Raw genomic sequence first — 16,184 nt, 5'->3', positions numbered from 1 at the left:
TTGGGATTGTACCTTAAGTACGTTGTTTGTTTTTTACTAATTATGAGCTGAGATTACACTGTAAGTGCGTTAAATCAGCAAAGTATTCGGAAAATAAATGGGACAAATTAACGGTTTTTTTGCAATGTGGTAATTTATTGGGCTGATTAATAGCTGTGGCGTCTGTTATCCACAGGGGCAGGGGTTCTAAGGATCGAAGGACCAGATTCGGAAGATAAAGGACCAGAAAATGTAATCGCTGGGGCTTACATTCGACGATGAGTGAGAAAGTGGGAGAAATGGGAAAGGACTTACGTGTGGTGAACTGGCTTTCGCAGCGGTAACGCCGCGAAACAGAGATGAGCTGATGGTAGTCCTTTCTCTGAGGACTGAGCTGGATTGACACTGCACTGTCACACTTGCACAAGTTCTAGTACCGGCCGGTAGGTAGCATATATCGAGCTAAGCGAGCGCAGCGCGGAGCGAATGATATGACCTCTCGCGGCAGCGTCGATTACTTACTTAACTGGGCGGGCGCAGCGCTCGCGCCGCGCTTCGAATGAGTGAGTGAGCGAATGATTCAGGAGATGAATGGTTAGTCGTCCCGCGTGGCGGGAACAATAGTTAAGTAGGTATTTTTACTTAGGGTACGAATTTATTGTTGCTCTGATTTGGATTGGTTTCTCACCCAGTGGGGTAAAGGAACTATTTGTTGTGTGTCTTTGAAGAAAGTGCTTTCTACTTTTGGGAGCTAAGTAGGGTAAACGTAGTGGTTCTTGACCTTGACTTTGTCCTAGGATTTCGAGCGTTATTTATTTTTGGTAGTGCCGGGATTGTTTCTGTTTAGGGTACGCCGCATTTTGGCGGACCTTTGCAGTACTTTAGAAAGTATACGTATACTTAACGATACTTAACATTGGTAGGTTCGCCCTTGGATACGGTAAACGTGTCTGTTGTTGGCCCTTGCCCTGATTTTGGAATACGAGCGCTTCCTGTTCGTGGCATCGCGTGAGTGCTCCTGTATAGGGTAGGCGCCCCTATTGTCGAATACTTATTTTGTGTGAGTGCGAGTTTTTACCTCGCATTAGTCGACGGACCGGCGTGATTATTAGCGTTTTAGAATGGAGCGCCCGATCGCGTACCATTTGCTGCGACGCGAAGAACTACAGTACGAGGTGGAAATTAGAGATGCCAAAGCTAAAGACACTGTGGAGTAATTGCGCGTGCAGATCCGGGAATTATCTTCTGCTATTCCGGCAGATGAGGTCGCGAGTCTAAACTGGACGAAGTTTTGCGATCGCTTCGCTCGGGACCGCAGTTTAAAAGCTTTGTCAGATTAAGGGCCATTGCTCATCATTGTTATCATCGTCTGGGACGAGTAGAGGAATCGGCGGACTTGTCTTCTCTTAGGGAGGCCTTAGAGGTGAAGATGACAGACTGCTTATCGCGTGTTGACGCCCTATTTCGTTCTTTCAAGAGCTCTTTTGAAGCTTCACCGGTTCCGTGCACAGCCGCTCCGGAAATTGCACCGGCGAGCGTCATGTACCAAGTCAGCTGTTCGGGCGATAAATTGGTGGCGAGGTTGAACCATCTTTTCGATGGTACCACTTGTGTACGAGCGTACATATAGCGCTTAGAAGAGTTATGTCACTCGCGTGGGATTCCACATCACGCTCTTTTCCTGTCAGCAGTTGAATTGTTCTCTGGGTCAGCTTTGACCTGGTATCGTGGGGTGAAACCCGCTTTGGTGGATTGGTCAGACTTAAAAGTCCCTTTTTCCCCGACAATTACGAAAACACGCTGAAACGTCTTCATAATATCGAGAAGAAACTAGACAAAGATGAAGACTTCAAGAAACGATACAACCAAGAAATGGACGCCCTACTCACAAAGAGGTACGCCGAGCTCGCGCCACAGGAAAAGGCGCGAAAAGTGTGGTACTTACCACATTTCGCCGTGTTGAACTCGATGAAGCCCGACAAAGTACGCATAGTGCACGACGCAGCCGCGAAAACGAGAGGCGTTTGATAAAATATCAGGGCTAAGTGCAGACAACACAAATTCCAATTTTGGAGTAAACCATTCGTGTTTACTAACATGAAAGAGTTAATTCCAGATTTAATAAAAGGAAATTGCCATGCGCACATAGTGCATAACTGCATGAGACACTCCATGAACTTCTTATCATATGATATTGAAAATGTAATCCTGAAAATTTATAGTCACTTTTCTCATTCAGCTGTCAGAAGAGAAAATCTAAAATGTTTTGTTGAAAGTGTTGATAGTGATTTTCATGAGCTTAAACGCCATGTAGGAACCAGATGGTTAAGTCTTTTACCTTGCATAGATACTGTACTTGTAAACTGGAAACCAATAAAAACTTACTTTTTGAGTTTAGGAGAAGATTGCCCTATGGTTTTGCAAAATTTACTTTTATTGAACAACAGTGATGTGAATTATGATTTGATTGAGATTTATATGCATTTCTGCAGTCATATTTTACATTTATTTAACAAAACTGTCAAATGCCTGGAAGGTAACACTATAACAATAATGGATGTTTACAACATAATGAGTATGCTCAAAAAAGAATTAACAAAAAGAAAGGAAGATTGCTTCTTTGGATATGAAACAATGAAAATGCTAAGACAAGTTGGAGAATCTTCACTAGAATCTAATCACAGGATTTGCAAAAATTTTACATTATTTCTTGACAAAGCTTTATGCTATTTGGAGAAGTGGTTTAATTTTTCAAATCAAATTTTTTTGTTTTCACTGAGTAACTTCAATTTAAAGTCACCTATTTCATTTCAACATTTTGAAAATGTTATTGGTGCATTAAATATACAACAAAAACTTGGTATAGTTATGGACAATTTGTATTCAGAAACAATACTTCTAAATGAAACTTATGAAAAAATAATGCAAAATAATAAAGATTTTTCTGACTTATCAACGGCTCAAAAATGGCAATACATCCATACTATCCATACTATCCATACTAATATTATAAATGCGAAAGTAACTCTGTCTGTCTGTCTGTTACGCTTTCACGCCTAAACCGCTGAACCGATTTTGATGAAATTTGGTACAGAGATAGAATAGACCTTGGGAAAGAACATAGGCTACCTTTTATCGCGAAAAAGAGGCTTTAAGGGGTTGAAATAGGGGATGAAAGTTTATATGGTGGAAGTTCGTCGCTGTCAAAGATAAAACTATGAAACTTGGCATTTAGGCACTTGATAAGAAATAAGTCTATATTTGTTTGACCTTTTTAGAAAATTCGACCTGTGAGGGGATGAAATAGGGGATGAAAGTTTATGTGGAAGGTCGTCATTATCGAAGATAAATCGATGAATCTTTATTAAACTTGCCATTTCGGCACATGAAAAGAGATAAATAGATATTTGTTCGCACGTTTTTTAAAATTCTTCCTATGAGGGGGTGAAATAGGGGATGAAACTTTATATGGAAGATCGTCATTGTCGAAGATAATTGGACGGTTCTTTATGAAACTTGCCATTTGGGCACGTGCTAAGAGATAAATACATATTTGTTCTCGCGTCTTTAAAAATTCTTCCTGTGAGGGGTGAAATAGGGGATGAAACTTTATATGGAAGATCGTCATTGTCGAAGATAAATCGATGGTTCTTTATGAAACTTGGCATTGGGCTACTTATAAGAAATAAATAGATATTTGTTCAAGCGTTTTTGAACATTTTACCTGCAAGGGGATGTTAGCAGAGGGGATGATGCAGTGTTAGCAGAGCCTTCTAAGCTCATAGGCGAAATGTACGCAATGTGGGGTCATTTTAGATGGCGTATTCACATAGACAGTCAGACATGAAAAATTATGATTTTCAGATTTTTCTTATTTATTGTGCAATAAGAGCTACCTTTATGCAAAATTCAAAGTTTCTAGGACAGCCGGAAGTACCCTATAACTTTTTCTGTTAAGGCAATAGGTTTGGAAACACCTTTTTAATGACTGTAGCTTTTGATTGCCTTGACTTAGAGGTTTGATAGACGGACGGACGGATAGCAAAGTAATCCTATAAGGGTTCCATTTTTTCCTTTTTAGGTACGGAACCCTAAAAAACATTTGCTCCGGCGCTTTTCAAATTTCAACCTATTTACTTGAAAATATGGGGATGAAAGTTCTTAAGGAATTCCAAACAAATTACTACATATAAGTATATTTATCGGAAATATGTGTAGCTATGCTTAGTAAAAATGCCGTCTTCATTATAATCCTACCCTCCTAACTTACTATAAAGGACGTAAGGTGTCAAGAGTTCACTATGAAGAATTAGTCCTTTTGTGTTGGCAGGGTAGAATACACGTTGTGGCTATCCGCAAAATATTTATGTTTTACCAAAGAACATCGGGTGGATGGATGGATGGAAGAACAAAAAAAATAGTTTATATTTATAGCAATGTATTAAATTAAAACAGGTTATTTTTGGTTAACCGTAGAAGTTACTATGTACTATTATTGGCAGAATAGGTATCCTAAATAAATTAAATACTTCCCAAAATTACTATTCCACGCGGACGAAGTCGCGGGCAAAAGCTAGTATTCAATAAAAGTGAAGATTTTCCAAATATTTTCATATTCATTGCATATATTTTGTCTGTCCCTGCCACTTCAGCTTTCACGGAGAGAGTCTTCTCCCTTATGAAAGTAAAGTGGAGAGACAAAAGGAATAGAGCTGCCCTAAATTTAATAAAAAACGAGTTGATTATATATTTTAATTTAAACTTTGATTGCAAAGAGGCTCTAAATATCTTCAAGAACGACAAATGTTTGTTAAATGTAGCAAAAAGCAATAAAAAGTATATTTTTAAGGAGAAATAATAAATACTCTTTTTTTATTCTGTGTACTTTATTTTTGTCCTTCTAAAATGAAAAAATACTTTATTCGCCCTAAAAAAAGGTGGCAACCCTAGACAGGAGGGTCTTCTGGACCGATAGCCGCACGGTGCTCGCATGGCTGAGAACGGGCGCCCGGTCATACCGCCCAATCGTCGCGCATCGCATCGCCGCAACATAAGCGAGTGGCGATGGGTGCCCACAAAGCTCAATGTCGCTGATGAAGCCACCCGCGAGGTACGCGAGGTGACTTTGGGAGCGAACACCGATGGTTCAAGGGCCCAGAGTTCTTGTACGGCGACGCGTCTACATGGCCGCAAGAACCGCCGACGCCGCACGAATTAAACACCGGGAAAGAGAAGGTACACGTGATCACCGAAAAACGCGATAAAGAAACGTACGCGTGGCTCCCGCCGTCCGAGAGTTTCTCAAAGTGGGAGCGCTTACTACGAACTGTCGGCCGGGTACTACAGTTCATCGACCTTTGCCGACCCCACCGAGCGAAGACGCACTATAAACGCACGTTGAAAAACAAATAAAAGGATCCAGAGTGGGCAAAACAGCGAAAACAAGTCGCTTCAAAAACACCGTCACGAAACCTGCAAAAGAAAAGAAATTCAAAACACTCGACGCATCGTACTTACATGAAGCGGAAAACATATTGGTGCGAGCGAGCCAGCATGCGACATTCCAGGAAGAAATCAACGACCTGCGAAAAAACAAACCTCCGTCTACACATAGCCGACTGCGCCCTCTAGCGGTCGAGTTAGTGAACGGCGTTATCTTCAGAGGCACAACGGCGACCGCCCGTGTTGGACGGTAACCACGCGACCGTGAAATTGTACATAGACTATGTACACCGGAAACTTAATCACGGCGGAGTAGAAATGAGAAATGACAATCAACGAGTGTAGACAGTACTACTGCGTGTTACGCATACGCTATGATACTGCACCGGTGCCTGCCCTGCCGCATCAAGAGGACGAAGCCATTGATCCCCCCCCACCGGGGACCACCCGCGGAGCCGCCTGGCTCAGCGGGGACTCCGCGGTGATGGCGCTCCGGCGCATGATCGCTCGTCGCGGCTGCCCGACCGAGCTCTGGTCGGACAATGGAACTAATTTTCGCGCCGCTGACAAGGAGCTGAGGAACGAGCTGAACGAGGCCACCCGGGAGGAGGCGGCAGCCAGAGGGATCAGGTGGCGCTTCATACCGCCAGGAAGCCCCTTCATGGGAGGGGCGTGGGAGCGACTGGTGTCATCCGTGAAGAAATCTCTTCAAGCGGTACTGCACGAGCGTCACCCCAGCAAGGAAACCCTGGCCACCCTACTCGCCGAGGCCGAATATACGGTCAACAGCCGCCCACTCACACATGTGGCGGTGGAACCGGACGAACCAGAGGCCATCACACCTAACCACCTCCTGCTGGGAGGGTCAGCACGAGTACCCACGCCGGGCACGTTCGATGACTCAGTACTCGTCGGGCGCGCCACCTGGAGGACGAGCCAACGCCTAGCAGACCACTAAAAAACACATAACTCGGCCAAGTAAAGTGAGACTGATTTGGAAGAAAAGCTTTACAATTTTTTTTGCCGGTTGCGGTTGCCGGTTGGTTTTTTTTCTTATTTTGTTGGTCGGTTTGTTGGTGTTGCCACTACTAAATGAATTTCTATAATGGGGGTTTAAACTTTACAGCACAATACAAATGGTGGACTTAATGCCTAAAGCATTCTCTACCAGTCAACCACTGGGCTAAAAAGAAACATTTATTGTTTGCTATATCAGCTGACTAAGCAAATCAAGCTACCTATTAATATGAAAGAAACATAAATTTTGCACAGCTTGGTCGACGAATACGACTGAGATAAAAAAATGCTCAATCTCTAATTTTCTATTTTTTTTTTCAGATTGACTTGCACCTGCTCCTGCTAGCGATATTTATTCTACCTGTAAATACTGTCGTGTAACTATAAAAGCGCATAAAAAAGCTCTTTTAGATCATGGAAAAACCGGTAAACATTTAAAATCGGTATTATGTATTATGATTCGATTTTTTTCTATCAAGAAAAAACAAGTTGTATCAACTTTTTACAGAATAATACAATTAGTGAATTGTGACGCAATAAGTGTTTACAACGCAATTAAGACTCAACTAAAAGAAGATGGCTTAAATTATCAAAATATGGTTGGGATTGGCGCTGCCGGCGCAAGTGTACAGTAGAACGTGCTTTCTCCACCTACGCAATTATAAAAAAAAAGCTGAGAAACCGGTTATCACTGAAAATGTGTCAAAACATCATGATGGTCCCGATTCCCACGCGCTCACAAAATGACGGTACGGCTCATGCCTGAAATATCCGTTTTCCTAAAATGTATTTTTCGTAAAATGTCTGCTTTTCAGAATGTCAACACGTCTTTTGCATAATGTCAGCTTCTCAAAATGTCAGCTATTTAAAATTGCCTGTCTCCAAAAATGTCAGTTTTTGTATAATGTTCGCTTTTCAGAAAGTGCTTATTCTCAAAATGTCTGCAACCTCACAATAACCGCCTACTTATAACGTTCTTTCTGTAAAAAAGGTTGCGTGGAAGAGATCGCTCTTAAGCGATAAGGCCGCCTATTGCTCACCTTGTAATTTTTTCTCTGTGTATCTGTTTTCTGTATCGCTTACTATGTCTGGTGTACAATAAAGAGTCTTTGTATTGTATTGTATTGTTGGCATTCCAGAAAACTCTTATTCCCAAAATGTCTCCAATCATGGTCTTCAAATTTCATCTAAATCGGTTCAACGGTTTAGCCGTGAAAGAGTAACAGACAGACAGACCGAGTTACTTTGGCATTTATTAGCATTGATTTTAGTAAAAAACTAACCTACGAAAATCCCTTCGTTCGGGTACGAAACCGGTTGAGAACGAAAAATATTTTGTTCTAAAGCAGTAATTTTATATTAGGTATAGTAATATGTTATCAAAGAGTAAGTATGCAAGCAATTAAACCTAAAGGACTTAAATGTGTATTGTTTTACTTGTGTTATTTTTACTACTACTACGTGATAAGTTTTTAGATGTAAGATTTCTTATGTTATGTAATGAACCTGGCTGACACACTGGACACCTCTGGATTCCTACAAGCACCTATCACCACGCAAAGGAAGAGCGGGACGTCCTAACACAGGCTCTGTAAGCCTAAAGGGAGGTCCCGGAAACTGTCATTTATAAACCTACTTGTAAAAGGAAATAAAATATTTTATTTATTTAATTAAACCTTTTAACTTTAGAACATTGATTTGAAAATAAAGCAGACATTATGGAAAACCAAACATAATAAGACTACAGCCTATTTAAAAAGTGAAGATAACGGAAAAGCAGAAATTATGGTAATGCTAATATTATAGGAATGTAAACATTATGAATAGACGACTTCCTGAGATTGTACACATTTTAAATAGCAGACATTTTGAAAAAGCTGAAAAATAGAAGTGCTAACATTTTGACAACGCAGACGTTTTGAGAATTGTACATTTTAGGAAAACAGACATTTCAGGCCTGAGCCGACGGTACTTCTCGGGCAATGACATTGGTATCTTTGTGATGATCATGTTATCAGATGGAGCTTCCTTTAGTGTTGTTTCATCATGGTTCTTCATATGTTACGTTGAAAAAGCGTTGTTGTAATAGATGAACACTCACTTGAGATGACGGTTCGTAAAGAGTAATCAATTTTTCCCACATACTTTTACTCATTACATGATGATAGATATGTCAAAACCTGTTCATCAACTCTCGTTACCAGAATATCCTGTGCCCTGCAATCTCTTTCCTGCCACAGTACTCGTTTCTTGGCTTTCAATACCACCGTTAGTTGAAATTTCCACGCCGCCCAATTCTTGCCGTTTAACACGACATATTTATTTTCTACACGACCTTCCATTTCTCTCTTCACCTGAATATACGCCACTTTTAACGCCGATCGTAATTCTAGGGCCCCTCGTTTCACTCTTCGTTTCGTTGTGGTTTCGTTCACCTCCTCTAAACCTCAAACTCGGCTACCACACATTTGCCGTTTTACCGCTTCTTCTTCTTTCCCAACTTCCACGCGTGTCTCTGGGCCCATAACCAAGGACTTTAGTTACGGAAAAGAAAAACTCAAATCTTGCATAAGGATGTTTAATTTTACAGGTTCAAAACAATACATACAAAAAAGAAATCAGAAAGCAACCAACGCAAGGGAAAGGCAGCCATCTTAGCTAGGGATGGGACGTAAAATTAGTGATGTGACATTGTTTCCATAACAACTACCTCTGCAAAATTATTTTGCCAAAATGCGCACTCCTTTCACGATCAAGACTACATAAATCGGTAGCATGATAGAGCTTGCGTTTGAGCTGGAGCTTGGGTTTTCTGTCCTGCCTCGTTAGTCGTGACTGCCTGTAGAATCTGTGTGCTCCATAGCGTCAATCACCTAAATTAAGCTCTTCAATATATTTTTTGGTAAAAGTTTAACTTGGTACATCGCTTGGCTGGGAAACTTACTAGAAATTGTTATTCTTAGGTGTCCACTGTTGTCATTTTTACCGAGCGTTGACAATATCCTAATGTGTTTTTCTATTTCATTGAGTTTGTCTACACTGTGGCTATGTTAGATGCTGTGCCAATTTTATTTAGTAGTGAGTATCAACAACTCTGTCCCTGGAGCCATATCGACTTTTGAACGTGTCAATTGCAATTTTAGAATTCTCATTAGGTAGTGGCTCCTTCTGAAGAACTGTGCTTTCTAGAGAGCAGAGTAAATATGAGACTTTGTCTATCTCCTTAAGATCTCTTGATGGACGTTCAATTCGAACAGGTCCTAAAATTCAAACCACTAGTATATCGCTATTATTATGGGTAATTCCAGTTTCTATAGTCGTGCTGCTTGTGAACAGCTTTGTTTCATAGAAGAGTTTGCTACCACTAGCCACTACCTCTACGGCCTCCATTTGATTTCCCAAGTATTATTTGGGAAGACTTCAGTTGATGAGCATCAAAATTTCAATAAATATATAGGTTTCCCTTTCAAAAGTATCTACCGCGTGCTTGAAGTGTAGTGTAGGAGCCTTTCAGTTAGCTCTAGGTTAGGTGGTCTATCCCAGGTCTTCCAGTAAATTTTGTGGCCAAGTTATCATTAAAGTTAAATGAATGAATCTGCTTTGTGTTAGTTTACTAGACTAAGGGGCTGTTTCACCATCCACTGTTAAATCTAATATAACATTCTCAGACACTGAAATTTTTAGTCTTCAAAATCTACAGGCCTGTCTAGATATGATCAAAACTACGGTAGAGGTACTCTGCCGTAGAGATCCTACGTTACTTACAGCCGATACAGCCCTTAAATTTTTAGTTCAGGCATTGGATAAACAGGACCTTTTAACTGGCAAGAAATTGGCAGATTCTCTGAAAAAAAGAATCAAACAAAGACGCCTCTATATAGTTGTCGGAGCTTTGCAATATTTACACAACCCTAACCAGTTCCTCGATGTGATTGAAGAAGACGAAGATACGTTTAAAAAACCTACGTATGAAGAAATTAAAAATGTGTTTTGTCAAGCTGCAGTCATGAATGGTGACAATTTAACAACCACATCAACGAACTTGAATGCTAATTCAGAAACAATATGTGATTCTGACCCTCAACCGTCGACCTCGCTCAGTTATAAGGATCAACTTAATCGCCAACTATCTCTGGCAAGTGATCATCAGCTCCAACCGCCGAGTGCAGCCAGAAGAGACGATTTAGATTTGCCATCATTAATCCATGTCGAAATGGCCCTGTTTGAAAATGGTGGAGGTCGTGGTGAAATTTTAAAAAAAGTTTTTAACAAGTTACTTGCTATACCGCCCACGAGTGTCGAATCGGAAAGGGCATTTTCCACTGCTGGAGTATTTTGTAGCAAATTAAGATCTCGTTTAAATGACGACACGCTGGATTGTTTATTGTTCTTAAAAAAAAACAGAATAGCTATACTTACTTTTTGTTTTATGTCTGTGTCAATTTTCAATTTATATTCAAGACTAGTATACAAGATAATTATAATGATGTGTTGATTTTTATAAAGATGTTTAAAGGAGGGAAGATAGCTAATATTTTGTGCGACTGTTTTAGAGATCTCCTAATTTTGTATTTTTTATAATTTGTTGTTGATTGTTAATATGTTTAAAAGACGGTAGTTAGAGTTTTGTGCGACTTATGTTTTTAAAATATCTTAATTTTAATAATTTCATAATTTGTTGTTGATTTTTTAAAAAGATGGTGTTTTTGTTTATGTTACCTATAAAAAAGTTGATTATTTATTTGATCTAACAAGTGGATTTATTAGTGACTAGTAATTACGTGATTTTTGTATTATTTTAAATAGGCTTATACCTATTGATACTAGTCAAAGACTGACTTTATGTAAATTTGAATAGGTACTAGAGTATTACACTGACTGATTAAACGCGTAATATAAAAAAACGCAGTTTTATTTTATATTTTCTTAATGTAAATACATAATTTATAAAATTTGGTAAAATTATGTTAAATTTCGAAAAATCCGGATAATCCGGATTTGTAAGTGTTGATAATCGTAAAATCCGGATTTGAAAAAATAACGGATTTTGCAATCCCTACTACTACTATCAACCGCCGACCTTCTACGAGATGCCTGAAATGAACTATTGACATGTATATTGCCGAAAATTCCCTATCGTAGGTACTGTATTTTTTTTGCGCGTCTGAAAATGCTTTAGAAAAGTAGCCGAGAGGTATCCACACGCCATTAACTTTTTGTTGCAGAACGCTGCCTGCGGCGGTTCCCGATGCGTCTGTATGATCTTGTCAGCCATGGTCGCTAGAGTCTCCAACTTGGCGTCCTCGCTAACTACAAGGACCGTTCGCACTGCCGTTGGGAGCCGCTGGAGCCAGAGCTTCTTGACCGTGTCTTCCGCAACACCTGAATTTCGGCCTGCCTCTGCCATTTTCCTGTGCAGTTGTGACGGTTTCTGGTTTCCCAGTGCTAGTTCCTTTACTAAGCGATTGAAATGCTGGTGACATTTTTTCCACCATTAAAAGAAAACATGGAAAAAGAAAAAGGGAATATATCATCAATGGTATAACAGGGGAGCAAAAAGCTAATCTTATAAGGATGTGTAATCAAGTGTTTTTGATACCGGTGTTACCGACTTCGTTAACGTTCGATGGGCACTCGATAAATTTTACCGCAGTCGAATTACTTGGTTGCGAAATCAAAGATGCAAAGGCATTAAAAACTACATTTGAACATCCTCGCCCAAATGCTCAATACGAAGTTGCGTTGTGGATCCTAGTCACGTTATTAAACTTGTAAGAAATTAGTAGAATTTCTTAATCAAAATGATAAATTAATACAGTGTAATTTTTTAGAAAAGATAAATATTTTGTAAAACGAGGAAGGGGGATCCACCTAGTAGCTAGGTGGATCCCCCTCCTAGGTAATAAAGAGAGAGGTCCTAGCTAATAAACTTTCAAAAAGACACATACATTTTAAAGATCAGATAGATATATATATATATATATATGGCCAGCTCATTTGTAGATTAGCACCCAATGGAATCCATACGGCGTTTGTACATTTTTTCAAATATTTTTCTTTATTTTATACAATCCCTATTAGCTCATTTTTGTGCATTAAACCACGAAAAATTACAAAAGTATGTCTTGATCGTTAAACGGATATGGAGGGTTTTGTTTCTTGTTTCGTATCGACGTTAACTGAGTTGAAAAAATCGAGTCCTTCATCCACAATAGAATTTAGAAATATCGCTGTTTGTTTTTGACTTTGTACATTCTCTAGGTCATTAGCCTCAAAAAATATCATTAACTTTTGCTTCCACAACTTTCCATTTTTGCGAGTTTGTGCACTCCTTGCCGCCGTTCTCTTTAGCCGGGCAAAATGGCTTAAGGCCGTTGGCAAGAACAATATTATTATTTCGTACCTTTCTTGTGTCCGTACTCTCCATTGCCGACTTCTGACACCATGTGTTGGGGCGCGGGGAGGATTATCTATATTAATAATTTCGTCCAGGGTACGGTAGACTCGAACGAAATGCACATCAAATTGAAGAGCGTAAAAAATTAGTCGATCCGAGTCGACAACATATATCCGCAAAATTCGGATTATGGAGAATTTCGTTAAATTCTAATGGCACTGACAAACAAACCGCAGTCGCCATCTTGGTAGTTAATAAACGTTCCGTTTCATACTAGCTAGGTCTTAGATACGGCTCGCCTTCAACACATCGCGTGCGTCACGCCAAAAAAGTATCCATTACAAAGAACTGTGACTCATGTGACTGTGTAAAACGAAACGTCTTGCCGGAAAACTTGAATGGATCTTATCAAAACTCAAAACTATCACCAACTACCTTCAACTATAACTATCTTCAGTTGTTGACGTTTGTTCCGAGTCGACAACTTGTAGGTAGAAAATTCGGATTTAGCGAGTATTTTCAATAAAAAATGGAATAAATTACTGAGTATATATAATGGCGTTGCGAAGTAAACATGTCAAAGTCATCACATCAAAGTGGCGTGAGTGTCACGTCATCACGTGTCACAGGTTTGCATTTCGTTCTCCATTGTGACCTTTTAAGGGCCCCACACACGGTACGATTCGTCGATTTTCATCAGATCGATCGTACAGACGGATCGTACCTTATATGGGCCCTTTAGGTCTAATTTCTTTGATTATGAGACAGACATACGTAGTCGGTCCCAAAGTTCTGTCACTGGCACATTATTTTTAAATTTAAAACATGATTTTAAGAAAATTTGATTGAATTCCATTTTTGAATGTTTGTCAATTATTTTAAAACAATAAACAGTCATTCGCTGCAATTTCTCACGATGGAGTGGACGTTGAAAGAAAACCGAATAGCTGTTTTAGCATTGCACCGCTGTGGGCACTCGCCAAGTACCATTTTCAAGTTGCTCAAAAATGTAAATATAACGCTTAGGTTTGTGTACCGTACGATTGACACGTACAATGAAGTCTCCAGTGTTGAGGACAAGAAAAGAATTGGCCGGCCTCGCTCCGTACAAACACCAGCAGTGATCAAAGCGATCAAGGCACGCATAGCAAGAAATCCTGTCCGAAAACAGAAGTTGATGGCTTTGCAGATGGGTGTCAGTAGAAAAACCGTCAAAAAGGTTTTAAACGAAGATCTTAGTCTGCGAGCATACAAAAAATAGAGTGGGCACTTACTTAATGCCCGTCTAAAAACAATAAGGTTTAAAAGATCCCGGAAGTTGTTAAAGCGGTACGCGAAAAATCGACACCGTGATATCCTCTTTACCGACGAAAAGATTTTCGATATTGAAGAGAAGTACAATAAACATAATGATAGAGTACGCTAGGAGCTCTGAAGAGTATTCTCTGATCTTATTACGGGCCAACTGAGGTTCATTTTTGCGAAAAAGGGGTCAAAATCAGTGCGAAAGTGTACCAAGAGACGGTTTTGGATAAGCATGTCAAAGATCTGCCCAACACGCTATTTTCAGGTCATAATTTTGTGTTCCAGCAGGATTCTGCGCCAGCACACAAAGCCAAGACCACTCAAGCCTGGTTTGGCCGTCAAAAAATCGACTTTATAAGACACGAAGATTGGCCTTCCTCCAGTCCGAACCTTAATCCTCTGGACTTTAAAATTTGGCAGGTCTTAGAGGGGAAGGTCTGTGCTAAACCCCATAAAAATTTGGAGAGCCTGAAGTCATCTTTAAGAAAAGCAGTCGCTGAAATAGACATGAAAATGGTGCGTGCTGCGATAGACGACTGGCTGCGCCGATTAAGGGCCTGTATTAAAAACAAAGGAAGTCATTTTGAATAATTTTAAGTACTTAAATTTTGTACTTTAAATTGGTATATAATTTATTAAAAACTGATTGGTACTTTTGTTTTTATCATTATTTTCATTTGTGACAGAACTTTGGGACTGACTACGTAGTTATTTGGGCAAATAAGATTTAGGAGAAATATACTGGTGAAATACCGATACGTAGGTTAGCCGTTAAAGTGTTTGTGATAATAATTAAGGCTGGGAATATACGTCAGATTTTTCGATAAGTACGACAGTCTTTACTGGCAAAAAATTTTTGAAACATATTATTATGAGTCTACATTTTACCCGAGCGAAGCCGGGTTTTCATCTAGTATTTTAATATTTAAATGGGAGAGAAATCAAACACGTCTTAACAGTTCCTTGTCGGTCGTCCATAGACAATCCTTTTATTTTTTTAATAATCCTCTATTGGACCATAGACAAAAATGTAAATAACAAGCCCATTACACAGGGCGCAACCTCTTCAAGTCCAGCCCATGAACATCAAAACCCAGATCATTCGCAACAATGATGTACTGATGGCCTTTGTAAAAACATTGGTAGAATTAGGCAATAAGAGTGATACTGCCCCGCTCACTACAAGCAACCATTAAAGATATAAAATAAAACATCTATCTCCATAATGTATTCAAATTCCTCTACAGCATCGCAGTTACAGATTGCGCAGTTTAACATTCAAAGTGCAAATAGTAAAAAAACATTATTAACAAAATTTATGCTAGAACAATATATTGATGTAAGTAAGTATGCTTACTTAACGAAACTTGGTTTAAAGAAAATCACAATTTTAGAATTCCCGGTTTCACAATGGTGTAGCAAAATTAATCAAACCAGTTTAAGTATATATATTAAATACATCTTTTAATTAAAATAAATATAATATATTAAGTACATCTTTTTATGAGGACATTCAAACTATAGCCGTGTCTATTATCCACCGAGCGTGGTAAAGTAACTGTACTCAGCGTATACTGTCCTCCTTCCAGCAGGCACATACGCACCCTTATTCAAACAAAGAAATAACTCAACATCAACGTTTTTTCAGTATTGCGGTTCAAAGTTTTGCACCTTTCCGGCATGAAGTTTGTTTGTCTATAAAAAATATGTATGCATGTTTAAAGACATTTAACTGTTTAAATATATAGCTGAATGTATAAGTATTTATAAAAAAATGTAAAAACAATGGTTTTGTTTATTTTCACTAAGAAAATAACGTCATTAAAAAAAGTTCATTACTTATTTCAGTTTATGTAAAAAATATGAATTTGGTTTTTAAATACTTTGTGGCATAAAACGAAATCAATCGGTTTTTGTTTCAAAGAAATACAGTTAAAATAATAGTTCTAGGATTTATTTCATTTTATGTTTAAAGAAATTAAAGTAATTTAATTTGACGTAATTCCCAATGTTTCGTTTTTCATAAAATTATGACATACAATTG

General features: G+C 39.0%; 2 protein-coding genes across 2 annotated transcripts; both read left to right on the top strand.

Moving 5' to 3' along the window:
* Positions 1-5,746: 5,746 nt before the first annotated feature.
* Positions 5,747-6,379, top strand: LOC141437215 (uncharacterized). The gene has a single exon (XM_074100470.1). It carries the CDS (start codon positions 5,747-5,749, stop codon positions 6,377-6,379), a length of 633 nt encoding a protein of 210 aa, XP_073956571.1.
* Positions 6,380-7,715: 1,336 nt separating this feature from the next.
* Positions 7,716-15,336, top strand: LOC141437214 (uncharacterized; the record flags this gene model as incomplete). The annotated part of the gene is made up of 4 exons (XM_074100469.1): positions 7,716-7,737; positions 9,518-9,571; positions 10,230-10,869; positions 15,195-15,336. Coding segments are annotated over 4 exons (858 nt in total), but the record flags the coding sequence as incomplete, so codon positions are not given.
* Positions 15,337-16,184: the final 848 nt, after the last annotated feature.

This window comes from Choristoneura fumiferana, chromosome 17, assembly GCF_025370935.1.
Source record: "Choristoneura fumiferana chromosome 17, NRCan_CFum_1, whole genome shotgun sequence".
In the NCBI taxonomy this organism is placed as follows: domain Eukaryota; kingdom Metazoa; phylum Arthropoda; class Insecta; order Lepidoptera; family Tortricidae; genus Choristoneura; species Choristoneura fumiferana.
This window is presented reverse-complemented; position numbering and strand designations above follow the sequence as displayed.